Below are 18,610 nucleotides of genomic sequence, written 5' to 3' on the forward strand. Positions count from 1 at the left end.
TTTTCAATAAAAAAATAAATAAATAAAAATTTTTATAAAAAAACAATCTTTTTTCATTTTACATAAAAATCCCAGTTCCCACTTCCTTCCCAAACAAACTGTTCTTAAAAGTAGTCTGCATCCCCAGCAGTAGGTGGTCAACAGAAAATAAACTCAAGGCATCTTTGAAAATTCCTTATCTCATCATGATTTTACAGGGCTTTAAAACATTTTATTTTAATTATGTATACATATACATATATTATTTCTCTTTTTTAATTGTACAGGTTGTTTGCACATATAGTATTCTTTCTAGTTTTATGTTTTTATGAGATTCTTAAGAATGCAAAGGAATGGGTATCTGTGTCTATATCCTTTACTTGTGCTTTTTTGGGGGGCTTTTTTCCTTCTGTTTGTTTGTTTTGTCCTACTCCAATGAGTTAGTTTTTGTTTTATCTTTTTATATTTTATTTTATTATTATCCCTTAGAAGCCTGTTTGTTTTCTAAGGAGAGACAGAAAGGGGATGATCCATATGGGAGGGGAAGTAGGGAGAAACTGAAAGGAATAATGGTAGGTGAAACCATAATCAGTATGTATTATATGAGAAGAACTATTATAAATCAAATGAAAAAAGAAATCAAGAAAGAAATTAAAAACTTTTTAGGATTGAATGAGAATGAAAACAAAACATACCCAAACCTATGGGACACAATGAAGGCAGTTTTAAGAGGCAAATTCATAACACTATGTATCTCCATAAAAAAATGGAGTGATCTAATATTTGTAACTTAACAAAACATTGAATACTCTAGAAAAGCAAAAAGAAATAATAAAAAGAGTATATGGCAAGAAATAACTAAATTCAGGGGTGAAATCATTGAAATAGAAACAACATCAGATCCGGTGCCCTGTGGTCTGAGTGGACAGAGTCCAGTGGGGTGATGGGCACCACTACAGTGAACAGGTATGTTGAGCAACAAGAGAGGAGGAGGCCTAGAATGGTTCATGCACGGAGGAGAGAAGCTTAAATGAAGATGCAATAGTAGTTCTGTATATGTGTTGCTTTTATTGGTTGATGAATAATGCTATTTTGATCAATAGCTTAGCAGAGTAAAGTCAGGTGGTAAATTTAAACAAAGATAGAGTGAGTAGGTGGAGTCAAGGAGATGCCATGTAGCTGCTGAAGGAAAAAGATACCACAACATTAGTGGTAAGCCACACCCTCATGAAAATACATAGATTAATAAAAATATATTAATTTAATATGTAAGAGCTAGCTAGAAATATGCCTGAGCCATTGGCCAAAGAGTGTTAAAATTAATATAGTTTCTGTGTCATTATTTGGGTCTGGGTGTACGGGAAATGAAAGTGCATTCTTTGTCTACAGGCAGTAAGGAACAGACTGATATGGGTGATTTACCCTGTTAAAAGGGGCCATGTGATGTCCCAGTTATATGCTGCCACTGGGGGCCATGTTTGATTCTGTGGACCTACTTCAGCTAGAGTCTGTGTTGATGTCTGTGCCTGGTGTTACCACCAAAGGCTATGTGGATGCTTGTGGTCTGGGCTGCCACCTCAGGCCATGTTGGTGTCAGAGAGCCCCACTGACTCCAGGGTCATATTATCTGAGTGGCCTGCACTGCCACCCAGGGCCATAGTGATGCCTTGACCCAACCTACAGCAGAGGACCATGTCTGGGTCCTTGTTGCTACTGTATCTGGGATCTGTGTTGATGTCTGTGGCTTGTGTTACCACTGGGGGGGGATAGGTACCTTGTGACCTGGGCACCAGAGAGCTGGTCCAGCCCCTCCACTGGCTACCTCAGTGGAAAAACTGACCCCAGTGGCGTGGGACCAGGCAGAACAAAAACTTCCTTCTACAAATGATTATTAATGACATAGTGTTATATCCACAAATCAGTGCCTTGCTCAAGCCTCATCAGAAAAGCTTCTTGTAATAGATGGAAACTAACACAGAGATTCACAACTGGACAATGCAGACAGTGAAAGACTTTGAAGCACTCAGTCCGAAATGGGGTATCTTTATCAAACCCCTTCCTTCAAGGCTCAGGGATATACATGGAAGAGGAAACATTGCAAGAGCCAGAGGTAATGGATGACTCCAAGGAAACAGTATCTTACAGACACAAAAGGACTAATGAACATATTAGCTCAAAGAAAACATATCATGCATAAGACCTTCACAAGTTCAAGCCAGATGTAGTTCCATCACTGAGAGGGAGAAGAGGATACAGGGCCCCACCCCTAACCAAGAAGCTATGCAAATTATATCTGCCGGCAAATGGAAAGTTAGTTTTCTCCTATGGAAATGTCACTCAATATAATAACTATCCTCAGGGCAGAACCCATACTCAAGATAAGTTGTCCAACACAAAATGAACTTTATAGTTTTTGAATGTGTGTGTTTCATTTTGGCATTTAAAAAATCTTATTGATCTTTCTTTGCTTTGATTTTTTTAGAGATAAGGTTTCTTTGTATAACAGCCCTGATTGTGCTGAAACTGATATATAGACTAGGTTGGCATCAAACTCACAGAGATCTGCCTACCTCCTGAGTGCTAGGATTAAAGGGGTGTGCTACCACTGCCTGGCTTTGTTTTGACTTTCATTTTTGTGTTTCTTTTTGTAAGAGAAGGAAAGATAAAGAGAGAATGTATAGTTTGGTAGGGAGAGAGGTGCGAGGATCTAAGAAGAGTTGGGAGTTGAAAAACACATGCTCAAAACATCTTGTATGAAAAGATAGGGATGTAAGTGCTAGCAAAGTATTTGATAAAATTCAATTGTAATTACCAACAATATAGAAATTGAAGAATTTTTTTTGAGAACAATTCTTAATAGCTCTGGCCCTGTCTAGAACTAGCTATGTGGACTAGTCTGGCCTTGAATCCATAGAGATTCAACTGTCTCTGTCTCCCAAGTGTTAGGATTAAAGGTGTATACTAATATGCATGGTCATAAGGAAAGTTTTTATACATAATAAACAGTATTTGCTTAAAACCAATAGTAAACATATTAAACATGGGATACAATTCCATTTCAAGAACAAAGCAGGCTTATTTGTGTGTATCTCTATGTGTGAAACACAACACATTAGAGCAATTACTGTTTTCTGTTTACCAGGTCTTGTCAACATTATGTATCTTATAAATACAATAGGTGCCACTGGGGTGTTTTTGTTGCATGCCAGGTGATATTTTGGCACTTGTCACTACAACTCTGTAACTCTTCTCCTTAGCTTCTGTGTCATATCCACCTATATCCTCAGCATATGGAGAATATTATAGTCTGAGTATGAGGGAATGGAACTTTGAATTGAAGTATTAGTCATATAAGTAAAAATGGACAAAATGGAAGAAACATAGAAAGAAAGAATTGGGATACATTTCTGGTACAGATAATCAGGGATATAAAATTAGAGAAGTATAGCCAACAATGTTAAGGATTTGAGTGTGTTTGTTTAATTTTCTCAAGTTTACCTCTAGAGAATAAATTTCCAAGGTTTTCCCATTCTTTCACGTAAAAGACAGATCTTAACCTCCATTCATGGTTTTGACTGATAAACTAAAGTCTTTCATGTAGAGACCCCTCTAAGAAAATCACATTCTCATAATACATGTCTGCATTTCTATCATGTATGAAAGTATTAAAAGTTCAACTTTTTTGTTTATATGTCCATAAGCATTCATATTAACCCATAGGAAGAAAATTCATTTTTGGAGCTTATAAGCTGTAGCATCTGTCAAAAGCTCTTTAAAGTTTTCATACGCTTTCATGGAAGAAGTAATTACATACCTTTAAAGTTCCAGTGGAATTCCCTCGATAACTCAGCCACTTCTTTCCATCAAGACTATACATGATGATAAACTGAGAGATGTAGAGGCTGGAAAATTTCTGACGAGCACCCTGCGTCTTGATGCCATGAATAATCATTGGAGTCAACAGATCTACCTACCAACGAAAACAACTTTACTCTGTTAAGCCATTGACTAAAAGCAGCTTCTTTATTAACCAATGGCAATAAAACATATTCGCAGCATACAGATGGGAATCCCACATCAGAGAGGGAGCTGTGGACTTTTGTTTATAAGAGAGAGACTTATTGCCATTGTTGTTGTAGGCAGTGTTGGCAATGTTGGATTCCTTGGAGCCTAGGCAGTTTGGATGCTCACCTTACTAGACCTGGATGGAGGTGGGTGGCCCTTGGACTTCCCACAGGGCAGGGAACCCTGATTGCTCTTTGGGCTGACGAGGGAGGGGGGGTTGATTGAGGGAGGGGGAGGGAAATGGGAGGCAGTGGTGGGGAGGAGGCAGAAATCTTTAATAAATAAATAAATAAATAAAGCTCACCCCCATTGACACACTTCCTTCAACGAGGTCACAACTACTCCTAAAAGTGCCACACCTCACAGTAGTGTGTCTCTCTATGTACCTATGGGGGTCATTTTTATCCAAGCCACCACACCAATAATTCCTTTTTGAATATTTTTATAGAAATTAATAAGTCATTCTATTTTACAGTTTCCTCGTATGTAAACTGATGTTTTATAGGAGTTACTACAGAATAAAAGGGTATATATAATGTTTTGAACTTATTGAATGTTGATATATTTCTCATAGTTTTCTGACCTTGATCCAAGAAAAGGGCTCCTTGGTACTCCAGGCATTGATTGATCCAGAATGATGAAGTCTTGCCAGGTTTGGGGCCCACTGTCCTTTGTCCAAGGAAGAAGAGAAAGATTACATCATTATATTTTCTACTGTAATAATCTTAAAATCTTTGGAAAAACAGTATTTTATAGAGAAAGGTTAATCCTCGTGAAAGAGATAGAGAAAAGCATAAAAGTTTTGTAGTATCATAGTACTGATTACTGTTTAAAGGATTTATTTTTTGATGTTGTATATCCCATGTTCTACTTTTTATGGGGAGGCAATATTGGGGAATGAACCTGGGCCCTTGCATGTGTTAGGAAAGTACTCTACCACTGAGGTATATATGCACTGTACAAGTGGTACTATAATATTTCTTTATCATGTAATGTACATTTATTACAGAAAAGTCAGAAAATTTTAAAGAATAGTAAGAAAATAAAAGAAATAAAAAGCATGATACTTCCATCAAGAAACTCTTCAAATAATACCCAAAACTCTTTTTTTCTTTCTCCTTTAAAGTAGAGGTTTGACAAACCATTTTATATCAAAGGCTAGATAGCAAGTACTTTAAGAGTGACATATTATATGGCCTCTTTTTTTAACTACATAACTGCCATTGCAGCCATACATGCTATGTAAATGAATGTGTGTGACTTTGTTGCAGTATAAGACTTTTTATAGACATTTCAACTTGAATTTTATAATTTTAACATGTCATATTTAACACTTAAAACTTTTTAAGTCATCTAAAAATAGAAAAGTTGGGCCAGTGAGATGTCTCAATGAGTAAAAGTGCTTGTCACTAAGGTTGATAACTTGAGATTGATCTACATACCAGGAGAGAAAAGACTCATGTACACTGTCTTCTGACTTCTATACGTGCACATAGACATGTGCGCGCACACACACATAAATAAGTGTAATAGTTTTTTTTAAAAAATAGAAAAGTTAACTATCTGGGAAAAGGAAGCAGACTGGAAAAGTGGGAAGAGAAGTATGACAGGATAATAGAGTAGAATCAAAGTACATTGTATTCAAATAAGAAAACAAAAATGTCACAATGAAAGCTATACTTTAGCATAAGTAATATACACTAAAAACTGAAAATTATTCTTTACTCATGAAAATAGGTAATGGACCTAAAGACAATGATCTGTAAACCCTTATTCTAGAATAATGTGTGTTGCGGGAGGTCCTTCCGCTCCTCCAACCAATAGCTGCTGAGATACCAGCCCATTGGGGCGTGGTCTCTCTCCCTTTAAAAAAGGCCTACTTCCCTCCGCTCTCTCTCTTCACTTCCTGCACCGCCGGAGACTAGACTCCCTTCCTGGTTGTGCAGAGGGCTGTTGTCTGGAACGGTGATCTGTAAGTTTTTTCCTCTTTAAATAAATACCACCCTATTAATCATAATTCCAAACTGGTGTGGCATTGTTCGTGACTTACGCCTTCAAATGTGTGAGGAATTTTATAGACTCTATTAAAGCTTTAATAAAACTGTTCAGAAGCAAATGTAGCTTTCTACTATGCTCAGTATAATGAACTCATGGGAACAGCACTAAAGTGGGAAGGCTATTTCAGGAGTTAGTGCCATTGCCTAGGTAAGAAATGAAAGTGGCCTGAACTAAGAGCACTTGTTGGGAATGACCCAGGTTCAATTCCCAGCATCCTCAAAGCAGGTCACAACCACCTGTAACTCCAGTTTAAGGGAATTCTATGCCCCTCTCTGGTCTCCACAGGCACCAGGCATGCCAGTGGTTTACAGATGTATATGTAGGCAAAACATCCATATATATATATATATATATATATGTGTGTGTGTGTGTGTGTGTGTGTGTGTGTGTGTGTATATATATATGTGTGTTTATATATATATGTATATATATATATTAGAAAAGCATGGAAAGACGTAGATTATTTGAAACTCTCTAACAGGAATGAAAAAATTATCATCCCAGATTCTTAAAACAAAAATCATAGTATTTACCATAGTGTCCTGAAGCCGTAATCTGAAAATCTCTGATGCTTCCAGAAGCAATTCCCAGAGGAATCTGGCACTCTGAAATCAAACACAGAAGCTATAAATGACACAGAACCCATAAAAACAAGGATACATTAATTACTTTTAGCTAAGTGATGTTTCTCTTACTTTGTTTAAAGTTATATCCCCAAACTCTTCCAAGTAAAGTTTGTAAGTTATCGTTGGTAAATGAATCAAAATTAAGTCCCAAAATCTACTACTGTGAAATTTAAGACTGTTTAAGCACCAGTTTGTTACATACCATAGATTCATATTCAAAGCGTACAAAGCTTCAACCTCCTCTGAGAACTCTAATGGTTTCTATCAGCAATGTTCATTTTAAATTTAATAATAATACAAGCTTGTATTTATTTCTTGACAAAGACAACCACTTCAAAAAGGAGTAAAGTTGTATAGAAATAGACTGAATATTTAGTGAGCTTTACTCACGCTTGTTGTACACCAGAAAAAGAGTGCTCATTCCAGCCTGTAAGTGCTCGCCAATAAGGCATTCTACTCGCCAAATGCCAGCTCTGGATGGTAGCATTTCCACTGTTTCAAAAACTCCTTTTAAAATCAAAAGAAACAAAAATTATTTTATTAAAAATGAGTATAAAATACATCGACTTATTTACAATATGTATTATCACAATAAGCTACCAAATTCAGTTCCATCATTCTCAGATCTCTCAATAAGTGCGAGACTTTTTGTGTACATTTTTGCTCTGAAAAATACTATAGGTGTCTTTACTATTGACCAAATGTTACTTTCAAGGGGAAGAGAAATCATAGTAAGATCATCTTGTGTCCACAGTACTAGGCAAAGGGATCTCAAGTTGCAAGAAGCTGGAAGGAGGGGAGAAGCTGAACAGGTGACTAGAATGCTAGTGCTCTTGCAAAGGACTTGAGTTTGATATCTACTACAGATGTCAGGCAGCTCAAAACTACCTGTAATTACAGTTCCAGGGGTTCTTATCATCTCTTTTGGTCTTCGTGGGCACCAGGCACTTATATGCGCATACCAACACAAACACAGACAGACAGACACACACACTCACACACACAGACACACATGTACCCACAAATATACTGTTTAAAAATAATTGTGTTTTTATCAACACTTTCATTAGTGCTTCACCAATATATTAGTTACATGCATAAGCAAATTCGTCTTGATAACTACTGGTGCCATGTAGGTTTTGAGGGGGAAATGACAAAAGATTCTTAGGAAAGTACTATATGGTACTAATTATTCATTTCTAGTAATTTCCATATACTTGAAGTTATCTTGTTCATTTGCTAATTTATTTCTCTCTGTGTATAAGATAAAATTACTAGAAAAAATAAGACGTTTCAAAAAGGTGCTTCTCTGTTTTGTTATTGATTATATCACCATTTAAAGCAAATATTCAAAGCACACAGAAACTAGAAAAAAATGAATAAACTATCTCACACCTGGGTAGAGGTTATACACTGCCATTTTGTACTCTTCTTTTTTCCGTACAGTGAACACATGTCCACTGAAATGAATAGATTGGATATTCTCATTGCTGCCCATGCTGAGAAGATACCATCGAATTCTTTGATCTTGAGCCATTACTAAACCTGGTAGGGTATCCATCACATAACCATTGATTGCTGGAGAAGAACAGAGAAGATTATTAAAATATTTCCCTGAAGCTTCCTTCCTTGTTCTCCATAGAAAATCCTGATACTCATCAGGATTTCATTTCTCAATACTGTTCAAATGTCTGGTTCAAAGCTCATTTGAAAAAGTATACTACATTTTATAATGAATAATATTTATGTATTGATTATGTTACCATGGAAGCGATAATTCTCTTTCACAGTGGGGTCTTCCATCTGGACATTGCAGGGTATCTTGCAGTTCCTTTCCACATTTTCAGTGAAGTACCAGCTCTTGGTCTCATCAAAGATAGTGAAAAACAGAGCAAATTCCTGTACTGCCACTTGTCTACCAAGCGCAGGATTCAGCGTGTTTGTGTGGCAAATCAGAAGGGGTCCAATCAATCCTGAGTGCATATCTCTTTCCTAGAGTTCCCAAGAGGGCATTAATTGTATTAGTGTAAGTTCTCTCTTGGCAACGTACCATTTATTCTCTACAGTAGATTCCAGAGTAATATTTCTAACACAGAAAAGTGATAATACTTCCTTCACTTTAAAACTTTTCATTCTGTTTAGGATATATAACAAAATTCTTAGTATAGAGGATAAAAAACAAACAGGCTGGAAAACGGTTCAGTGGTTAAGAGCACTGACTGCTCTTCCAGATCTGGGTTTTATTCCCAGCACCCACATGGCATCTCACATCCATTTCTAACTCCAGTTCCAGGGAATCCAAAGCCTACTTCTGAGATGTACAGATATACACACAGGCAAAACACACACACACACACACACACATACACTTTAAAAAAATTTAAAGGCCATTTCTTTTAAATGATAATATAACTATCCTAATAAGGAATGACTTACAAGATCAACATCAGAGAAATAAGCCCAGGCCTTGCAGTCAAACTCGTCTTCTGTGGGCGCCATATGATGTTGTACTTTCCAAAAATAAATTTTGGTTTCATTAGGTTTGACAAAGTTTCTTCTAGGTTCTTCTCCTTGTGTCTGATCCTCCTTATAAGAAATGAGGCTAGAATAGAAGGAGTAGGGACGAGAGGCCTGGTTTTTGAAAGTTACCTGAAGAGGAAAAAAATTCAGAAAGAATAACTTTTTAGAATAATAAAATCCTAAAGAGTTATAAAGTTTTATAACTATATCTCTCTATCTTTTGTTCTTTATCCAATTTTTATTACCTCAGATCTTAAGAGAAATTTATGAGAAAAATTTTAATTCTAATTTTATATGAAAACTATGAAGGTGAAAATTCTTAATTACTTAAAAGTAATTCAAAAGTAAACAGAAAATGTCACTATAACTTCAAGAATGACTACTTAAGGTTTGCCATTCCAAGATGGATATGTGTTATCATTTTAAAATTTTATTTATTTTATTCAGTTCTTTGAGAATTCCAAACAATATATTTTAACTTTATTTACCTCCACTTTTCTCCAAGATCAAACTCTACATCTTTACCCAAATGTGTGTTTTCTTTTTAAAAGATTTTCTTTTTTGATTTAAAAACTGTGCATATTTATCATAGAAGACATACAAATTAAAATAAATTCCAAGTCAGAAAGAAATGTACCTATAACTCCATAGCTTTAGATGCTTCTATAATTTACTATCAGTCTACTGGAATAAAGTAACTTTAATCTATTTCTTAAAATGCATCAAAAATTACTTACACTTTACACAAGTTACTGAGAGATGGTTAAATAATTAAATATAAAAATGAACATATAAAAGAAAATATTTAAAACTCTTCTGGGTAGAGAGGTATTTTTGTGAATATAAAAACAATGAAAATACCAAAGAGAAAAGTTTTATGAGTTACTACCTAAAAAACTTTTATTTCAAAAAATCATATGAGGTTGAGACAGTAAACTTATAAAAATAATTTCAATAAAGTTATCACTTGTAATATCTAATATATACGATAATATTAATAAAATTATCCCCTCCCAAAAGATACATTTATAAAGGACATTAACAGAGAATTCATAATTTCTTTATAGTACAGTTCTGGACTTTTATCCTGGGAAAAGGAAAACAATTATTTATAAATAGAAAAAAAACAAAGCTGTGCAGGGTTGTTTGACTAGGAATGGTCCCCATAGATTCATGTGTCTGAGTTCTTGGCCCATAGGGGGTGGCACTATTGGGAGGGTAACCTTGTTGGAGTAGGTGTGGCTTTGCTGGAGGAAGCAAGTAACTTTGGAGGTGAGCACTGAGGTCTTATATGCTCAAGCTAGGTTTAGTGTGGCAGTCTCCTTCTGCTGCCTGTGCATCACAATGTAGAACACACATATCCTTCTCCAGCATCATGTCTGCCTGCACACTGCCATGTTTCCCACCATCATTATAATGGAGTAAACCTCTGAAACTGTAAGCCAGTCTCAATTAAATGTTTTCTTTTATAAGAGTTGCCATGTTTGTAGTTGTACAGGACATAGTCAAATCATGTTAGGCATAATTATGACCTGGTTAAATATATAACACATTTGCAGTTGTATGTGGGATAGTTATGTTTAGGCATTATTATGACCTAGTATTGTTTTCATTTGGAAATTAATCATAACATAAGGAGATATGATTGTGTGTCAAGTTGACAAAGTGTGAACTTAAGATGGCTAGTTTTGTTGTCAACTTGAATATATCTAAAATGAACTACAATCCAGAAATGGAGGGTATACCTGTGATCTGGATCTTGAGGTGAGAGGATAACATACCTCTGGTCAGAATCTTGAGGCTGGAAGACACAGGCTTTTGATCCAGACTTTGAGGCTGGAAGACCCACCTTTAATTGGGGCCACACCTTTTGCTGAAAGCCCATATAAGGACATAGAAGAAGGATAGTTTGGTTTGTTGCTTGTTTGCCCTTGCCTTGTCAGCACATTTATTCCTTCACTAGCATTGGAGCCTACCTCTTTGGAATTACAGCACATACAGAAGACCAGCTGAGACACCAGTCTTTTGGGACTGAATAACTATTAGATTCTTGTACTTTCCATTCACAGCTAGCCAATGTTGGATTAGTAAGACTGTAGCTTATAAGTCATGCCAATAAATTCCATATATATATCATATATATATATATGGAATATATATATTCCATAAGGTCTATGACTCTAGAGAACCTTGACTAATAATTCTTTGGGTATGGTGGCATTCACCTTTAATCATAACACCCAAGAGGTAGAGACAGGAGGATCTCTGTGAGTTTGGGTCCAGCCAAGTCTACATAGTGAGTTTCAGAAGGTAAGCCAAGATATAGTAGTTTGAATAAAAATGGCCACCATAGGCCCATATGGAGTGGCACTAATAGGAGCTGTAACCTTGTTGGGGGTAGGTGTGGCTTTGATGGAGGAAGTGTGTCACTAGGAGCTGGACTTTGAAGTTTTAAAAGTCCATGCCAAGACCAGTGTCTCTCTCTCTTTGCCTATGGCTCAGTATGTAGCTCTCAGCTACTTCTCCAGCACCATGCCTGCTATGCCTGTTGCTAAGTTTCCCCACCATGATGATAATAGACTAAACCTCTGTAAGAACCCCCCCCCAATTAAATGCTTTCTTTTATAAAGGTTGCTTTTGTAATGTTATCTTTTCATAGCAATAAAACATTGACAAAGACACAAGGCTACATTGTGAGATACTGTCTCAAAGAAACAAAGAAAAGGAAAAAGAAATTATCTCAAAGGTTATTCAAAGTATACATTTAAGTAATCTATGGTCCCATCAATTCATGTGATAAAATATCATGTAGTCATTCTTCTTTGTTTTATTTTTTGAGATAGAATCTCTCTATGTTACTCTGACTGTCCTTAAATTCCATATGTAGACAAGGCTGAACTCAAACTCATAGAGATCCATCTGCCCCTGTTTCTGATCCTAAGTGTGGGGGTGGGAGATGAAGGAGGATTAAAGACATGTGCAACCATGCCCATATACATAGTCCTTTCTTCTTACTTAAGAAGTATTTGGATGATGTAAAATATTTATTACATAATACATAATTGAAGAGGCAGAATTATATATATTACATATGGTATAATTTCTAATACATAAAGGGAAAAACCAGGCAACAGATGAGGAATATACATCAAAATGAAAATTATAGGATTATTTATCTCCTCAATTTTTATGTACTTTAATTTTTTCAGATGGCAGAACATATTATTTTTTCCAACTGGTGTACATGGTACTATGTTACAAAAGGATATTTTCGTTCATGTACATATGAACATATTCCTCACACAGTCCTCTTCTATCTTCTCCTTCCTTTCCTCCTCTCTCCCATTGGTTACATTTGTTTCCATAGACCATGTGTGCCCAGCCTTTTTACACTGTGACATGATGTTATCTACTAATGATCACACTGAAGAATGGTACAACTGAGTTTCAGAAAATGCAAAAAAAAAAAAAAACCCTCTATAATGCTTTAAGTAAGTTTGTGATTTTCTGCTAGGACATGCTTATCTATATTTGGTTGTATGTGGATTTGCAGGCTATAGGTTGAACCTAGTCTAGTGGTTCTCAACCTTCCTAATGCTGTGATCCTTTAATATAGTTCCTCATGCTGTGGTGACCCCCAACCATAAAATTAATTTTGTTGCTACTTTATAACTGTAATTTTGCTATAGTTATGAATAATAATGTGACTATTTATGTTTTATGATGGTCTTAGGGGACATGTGAAAGAGTAATTAGACTCCCCAAAGAGGTCTAGACCCACAGGTTGAGTACCACTGGCCTAGACAGTTTAACTTCTAATTTCATGCCATTTGTATATGTTATTTTTATAAACAGAAGCAAACCATATATAGAGAACTTTTTGTAATTCCATTGTCCTTAACTTACCATAATGTTGTCTTCAACTTCTGCTCTTATATAAGGCCCCAACAACCCCAAATGTTCATTTAGTTCTCCCCGGTATAAGGGTTGACTAAAGGAGCCATCAGTAAATTCTTGAAAAACTACTTTCTTGAACTGAGGTGCATTGCCACTTTGATCCCTGGAGAAAAAGCAGAAGAAAAGTATTACTTTGATGGACCCATGAGAAAGGATGCCTCACACTTTTGCTTTCCTTGTATTTAAGATATGCTTGATAAAATTGGTGATAGATAATAAATGCAATGGTATAGGGAGGAAAGAAATAGAGATGAAAGAAAATTTTTACAGGTGAAGGAAGTAGCTCACTTAGTAGAGTGCTTGCCTAGCATGCAGGGAGCCCTGTCCTCCATTTCCAATGCAACATAAACAGGGTATAATGGCTGTACGTCCACCACCTAGGAGGCTGAAGCAAAATAATCACTATAAAGTTTAAGCTAGCTTGAGCTACACAGAAAATTTGAGAATAGCCTTAGGGACTTGAGACCCTTTTATAAGAAAAAAAATAATCTTCAGGTTTCTAGTTTGAAAAAATAAATGCATAGTGATGCACTTTTTCAAGATGGGTAATCTTGAGGGGTAGATTTTGGTTTTGGTTATTCAACACTATGTGAACTAAATTGGCAAATGCCAAAAATCTAGAGGTAAGCAGTTCATAAAACTTCTATTTCCTGATTTTATTAGATAGCTAAGAAATAATTTTCATGGTTGTGTGGTTTGAAAATAAATGACATCTTAAGGAAGTGGCACTAATAGGTGTGACCTTGTTGGAATAGGTCTGCCCTTATTGGAGGAAGTGAGTTACTCTTGGGGTGGGCTTTGAAGTCGCATATATGTTTAAGGTATGCCCAGTGTTATAGTTAACATTTTGTTGCCTGCAGAACAAGATGCAGAACTCTCAGCTTCTTCTCAAGCACCTTGCCTGTATGCATAACACCATGCTTCTCACCATGATAATAATAGACTAAACTTCTGAACCTGTAAGCTAGCGTCAACTAAATATTTTCTTTTATAAAGTTGCCATGGTCATGGTGTTTCTTCACAGCAACTGAAACCCTAACCAAAATAATGGCTAACCATTCCATCTCCTTTGAAATACTGTCTTAGGACTTTCCTAGTATGTAAGTCCACTAAAAGGAGTATTTTTGTGTATTTTGTCTATTGCTTCATTCCAGTAGTTGGGACAGTATCTAATACAAGGCACATACAGTCTACTGTGGAATGCTGAATAAATGTAGGCCTTAAAAACATAACTTAAACATAAGAAAGCCCAGTTTCTATTCCTTGGCTCTCTTTTAAAATTTTAAAAATAATATTTTAAAGTTCTGAACTAAAACATACATACACATAACTGTCTTCCATTCAGAAAGGCAGATATCACCCATAAAACTATATATTCCTTTCTGCTCAAACAATTACTGTGTGACAATGGTCTTGTACACTGTAAAGATTTGTCACTTCTATTGGTTCAATAAAATGCTGATTGGACAGTAGCCAGGCAGAAAGTATAGGCAGAGCAACCAGAATAGGAGAATTCAGGGAAGAGGAAAGGCTCAGTCTGCAGTTGCCACCCAGATATAGAGAAAGCAAGATGAGAATGCCTCGCTGATACAAAGGTACAAAGCCTTGTGGCTAACACAGACAATAATTATGGGTTAATTTAAGATGTAAGAGTTACTGAATAAGAAGCCTAAGCTAGTCGCCAAGTAGTGTTATAATTAATATAGTTTCTGTGTGATTATTTCAGATCTTGGTGGTGCCAACTACATCCACATAAAACCTGAGAGAGCTTGGGAAGTAATTCTAGACACAAAAGAACAGAGCATGGCTTCTTGGCAACAACATTTTCACATGGACACTGTTTGCTAGAGGCAAGCATGTCTCATTTAAGAGAGGTTTCCTGACTCAGTTTTAGCTGCAAAAACCTTGCAGCTCTTTTAAGAGACTCCCACCAATAAACACTTAAATTGTGTTTATGAATATCCAACAGAATGCTTCTTGGTGATGACCGGACATAGAAAATCTATAGAGTTGTTGTGGCAATAAACATGGCTCCTGCTAGTACCTCTGCCATGAAACTAGACTCTCAGAAAGCTAAGGAATGGGGTGGATCTAGCCATCAAAGCCACAGCTTTCATCCTAGCCATATCACTTAGCAAATTAAAGACTTATGTGGTCAGAAAAAGAAAGATATACAATAAGGATAGATTCAGACAAAAAAAAAACCCTTCTAAGTGGTTTAGGGTGAGCTTAAAATATATGTAGGTTTAAGAGAGAAACAAAAAAAAGATAAGTCCTTAAAAAAAACAGAGAATAGATGGGTATGGTGGCACACTCCTTTAATCTCAGCACTTGGGAGGCACAGGAAGGTGGATCTCTGTAAGTTCAAGGTCAGCCTTGTCTACAGAGTGAGTTTCAGGACAGTCAAAGATACACAGAGAGACCCCGTCTCAAAATAACAAAAGTAAAAAAGAAAAGAAAAAAAACAGAGTTTAAAACAAAGCCATGTAAAGATGAAAAATACACAGAGAATCTGGATACTGTATGCTATTGTGTTGCCTTTAAATTGTTTAATGGCTGAGAAAGGAACAACAACTGCTAAAATATATTTGATTGCAAATACTGCTAGATTAATCCAATATATGTATTTTTGAAAATGTCTAGACTTTAAAATTTAAGTGAAAAGATATGTTACAATGGAGAAAAGTTTTTGCTTTTGTTTCCACAAGAAATGAGAGTCTGTGGATTCATTCTGGGTTAAGAAAAATCAGGTTTGAAAAATCTCTACTAGAAGTGAATGGCCCAGATGATCTAACATTTCAGAGGACCTCTGTTGGAGTTTCCTGTGAGTTCTGCATCCAGAATAGCCTCAAGACTGCTGGGCTTGGATGATCAAGACTCACAGAATATTCCAGTCAAGACTCGACCATAACCATAAATTTTCTTTAGGTCCCCATAAAATTATCAATGCCCCCAATCAGCAGGAAGTAGCCTAGATTTCATTGGTTAAGCAATAAAGAAACTGCTTGGCTGGCCCTGATAGGTTAAAACATAGGTGGGAGGAGTAAAGAGAATAGGATGCTGGGAGGAAGAGGAAGTGAGCTCAGACCCGACAGCTCTGCTCTCTGGAGCAGAGACACCATGCTCAGCTCTCCCGGGTAGACGAGATAGCTCTGTGCTCTGAGGCAGACACATGAAGCTCAACCCAGGATGGACATAGGCTAGAATCTTCCCCGTAAGCACACCTTGGAGTGTTTACACACATTATTAGAAATGGGCTAAATTAATATGTGAGAATTAGCCTAGAAGAGGCTAGATAGAAATGGGCCAAGCAGTCTTTAAATGAATACAGTTTGTGTGTTGTTATTTCGGGCATAAGCTAGCAGGCGGCCGGGGTGCTGGGGACGCAGCCCCACCGCTCCTATTTCAACAGATGGCTGCCCAACATGAGGATAACTGAATCCACTGAAAGCCTGAGAAAGCTTGGGAAAGAATGGAGTGAAGCATGTTTTCTTGGTAGCAACAATTTTTCGGGTCTACTCTGCTTGCTAGAGGCAAGCAAGCACTCTCATCTAAGAGAGGCTTCCTGACTCAGCTTTAGCTGCAAAACCCTGAAGCTCATTAAGAGGTCCTGCCACGAAACAATTAAACAGTGTTGATGAAAGGCTGAACGCATGCTTTTCGGTTTTCAGCCGTAGCAGGAAAAAAGCTGTGCTGTTTAAAAATGCCAGCTTTCTGGGCTGTCCTGCCAGGGCAAACTCTGACTGAGGCAGGAGGTCCGACTACAGAGAGAGGACTTGAATGTTGTCTGTTGTAGCTCGCTGGCTGGCAGGGACCTTGAAATGCCATAGAGTTGTGACAGTAAACATGGCTACAACTGGTACCTCTGCCATGAGGCTGGAAAGCTAAGGAATGGACTGGAACTACCTGGCAAAGCCACGGCTTTAATCCTACCCACATTGCTCAGTAAATTAAAGGCTCGTGTGGTCAGAAAAAGAGAGATATACAGTAAAGAGAGATTCAAAGACAAAGAAAATTTCTAAATGGTTTACTGTGTGCTAAAAATATATGAAAGCTAAAAGTTCTTAAAAGTAAAAATAAGGAAGACAGAGAGTTGTTGGGTATGGTAGTACACACCTTTAATCCCAACACTTGGAAGGCAGAGGGAGATTGACCTCTGTGACTTCAAGGTGTGGTAGCAGACGCCTTTAATCCCATTGCCTGGGAGGCAGAGACAGGCGGATCTCTGAGAGTTCAAGGAGAGCCTGGTCTACAGAGTTATTCCAGGGCAAAGATACAGAGAATATAAAATAAAAGTAAAAATAAATAAAATAGAGGTTAAAATAAAGTGTACAAAGATGGAAAATACACAGAGAATCTTGATACTGTATGCTATTATGCTCTCTTTGAATTGTTTGAATGCTGAGGAAGGAGCAACAGATGCTAAAAGATATTTGTTTGTAAATGCTGCTGAACTAATCCAACGTAGAGATTTTGATGCCTTGACTTTGAAATTTGGATCTAAGGACATGATGCTTTCGAAAGGAGTTTCTTATTTTGTTTTCACAGAGGGTGAGAGTCTGTTCATTGTTTCTATTCGAATATGGTATGTTGGACCATGCCCTCCTGAAATGTTGCAGTGAACAACTTCAGAAAATTACTTCACTCAACTGCCGAACTGCCGACTGAGATGAACCTAGCACACAGGTTATACCATTAAAGACCTAATTAATGACGCCCCCTTCAGCAGGAAGCAGTTTGGAGAGAAAAAAACTGCGCCCATGTTCCCAAATATGGTTTATAAATGTTCTTTTACATTTAAAGGGGGATATGATATAGGTATGAACAATTTGCATTAGTATAGATTTTGCTTTATTGATAGAGATTTAAGGTCAACGTTTGCTATATGTTTATGTATTTCTGATCTTGATTAAGATATTGTGATTGTGTAGTTCACTTAAAATGTAGTGTATATAGGTTGTTAATAGATAATCATAATAGTCAAGTTTGTAGTCATGTTAGTTAAGATTTTCTATATGTACATAGATATATTTTAGATAGGCATTCTTCATATCTTTCAAAGACTATGGAATAGCTATTTAATGTTTTAATAACTTAGGGCTTTTCATGACAATGAGACACTCTGCTCCTGGCAGCACCAATCTACTTCAAGAGGAAGATGGGCATCGAAGAGGATCCTTGTGGAGTTTGATAGCTATTTGGGCAAGAAACTGCTCTTGCCTGGACTGTTGCATAAACTGGACACAGAGAACCCGCAGAGAGAGGACTGCTGAACTTGTCTAAAGGTGAGATGATCTTTCGGGGTTCCTGATTCATGAAAGAGTTTGCAAGACATTCTTCAGGACAAGCAGATAGTGACTGCCTTTGAAATTTCCTGCTTTGTGGAAATGTCTGCTGGAAACTAT

The 18,610-nt window shown here is 36.8% G+C and overlaps 1 protein-coding gene across 8 annotated transcripts in view; it reads right to left on the reverse strand.

Moving 5' to 3' along the window:
* The window catches only part of F8 (coagulation factor VIII), a 142,382-nt gene that overhangs the window by 33,997 nt on the left and 89,775 nt on the right, over window positions 1–18,610 (reverse strand). For all 8 annotated transcript variants that reach the window (XM_050124938.1, XM_050124937.1, XM_050124940.1 and 5 more), the window contains 8 exons: window positions 13,155–13,308; window positions 9,165–9,377; window positions 8,492–8,720; window positions 8,124–8,306; window positions 7,119–7,235; window positions 6,636–6,707; window positions 4,628–4,713; window positions 3,794–3,949 (listed from right to left, as the gene is read on the reverse strand). In XM_050124938.1, coding sequence (XP_049980895.1) covers window positions 3,794–3,949; window positions 4,628–4,713; window positions 6,636–6,707; window positions 7,119–7,235; window positions 8,124–8,306; window positions 8,492–8,720; window positions 9,165–9,377; window positions 13,155–13,308 — 1,210 coding nt within the window. The remainder of the gene's footprint in view (window positions 1–3,793; window positions 3,950–4,627; window positions 4,714–6,635; window positions 6,708–7,118; window positions 7,236–8,123; window positions 8,307–8,491; window positions 8,721–9,164; window positions 9,378–13,154; window positions 13,309–18,610) is intronic.

This window comes from Alexandromys fortis, unplaced genomic scaffold, assembly GCF_014885135.2.
Source record: "Alexandromys fortis isolate MF-2015 unplaced genomic scaffold, M_Fortis_MF-2015_v1.1 scaffold_225, whole genome shotgun sequence".
Taxonomy (NCBI): domain Eukaryota; kingdom Metazoa; phylum Chordata; class Mammalia; order Rodentia; family Cricetidae; genus Alexandromys; species Alexandromys fortis.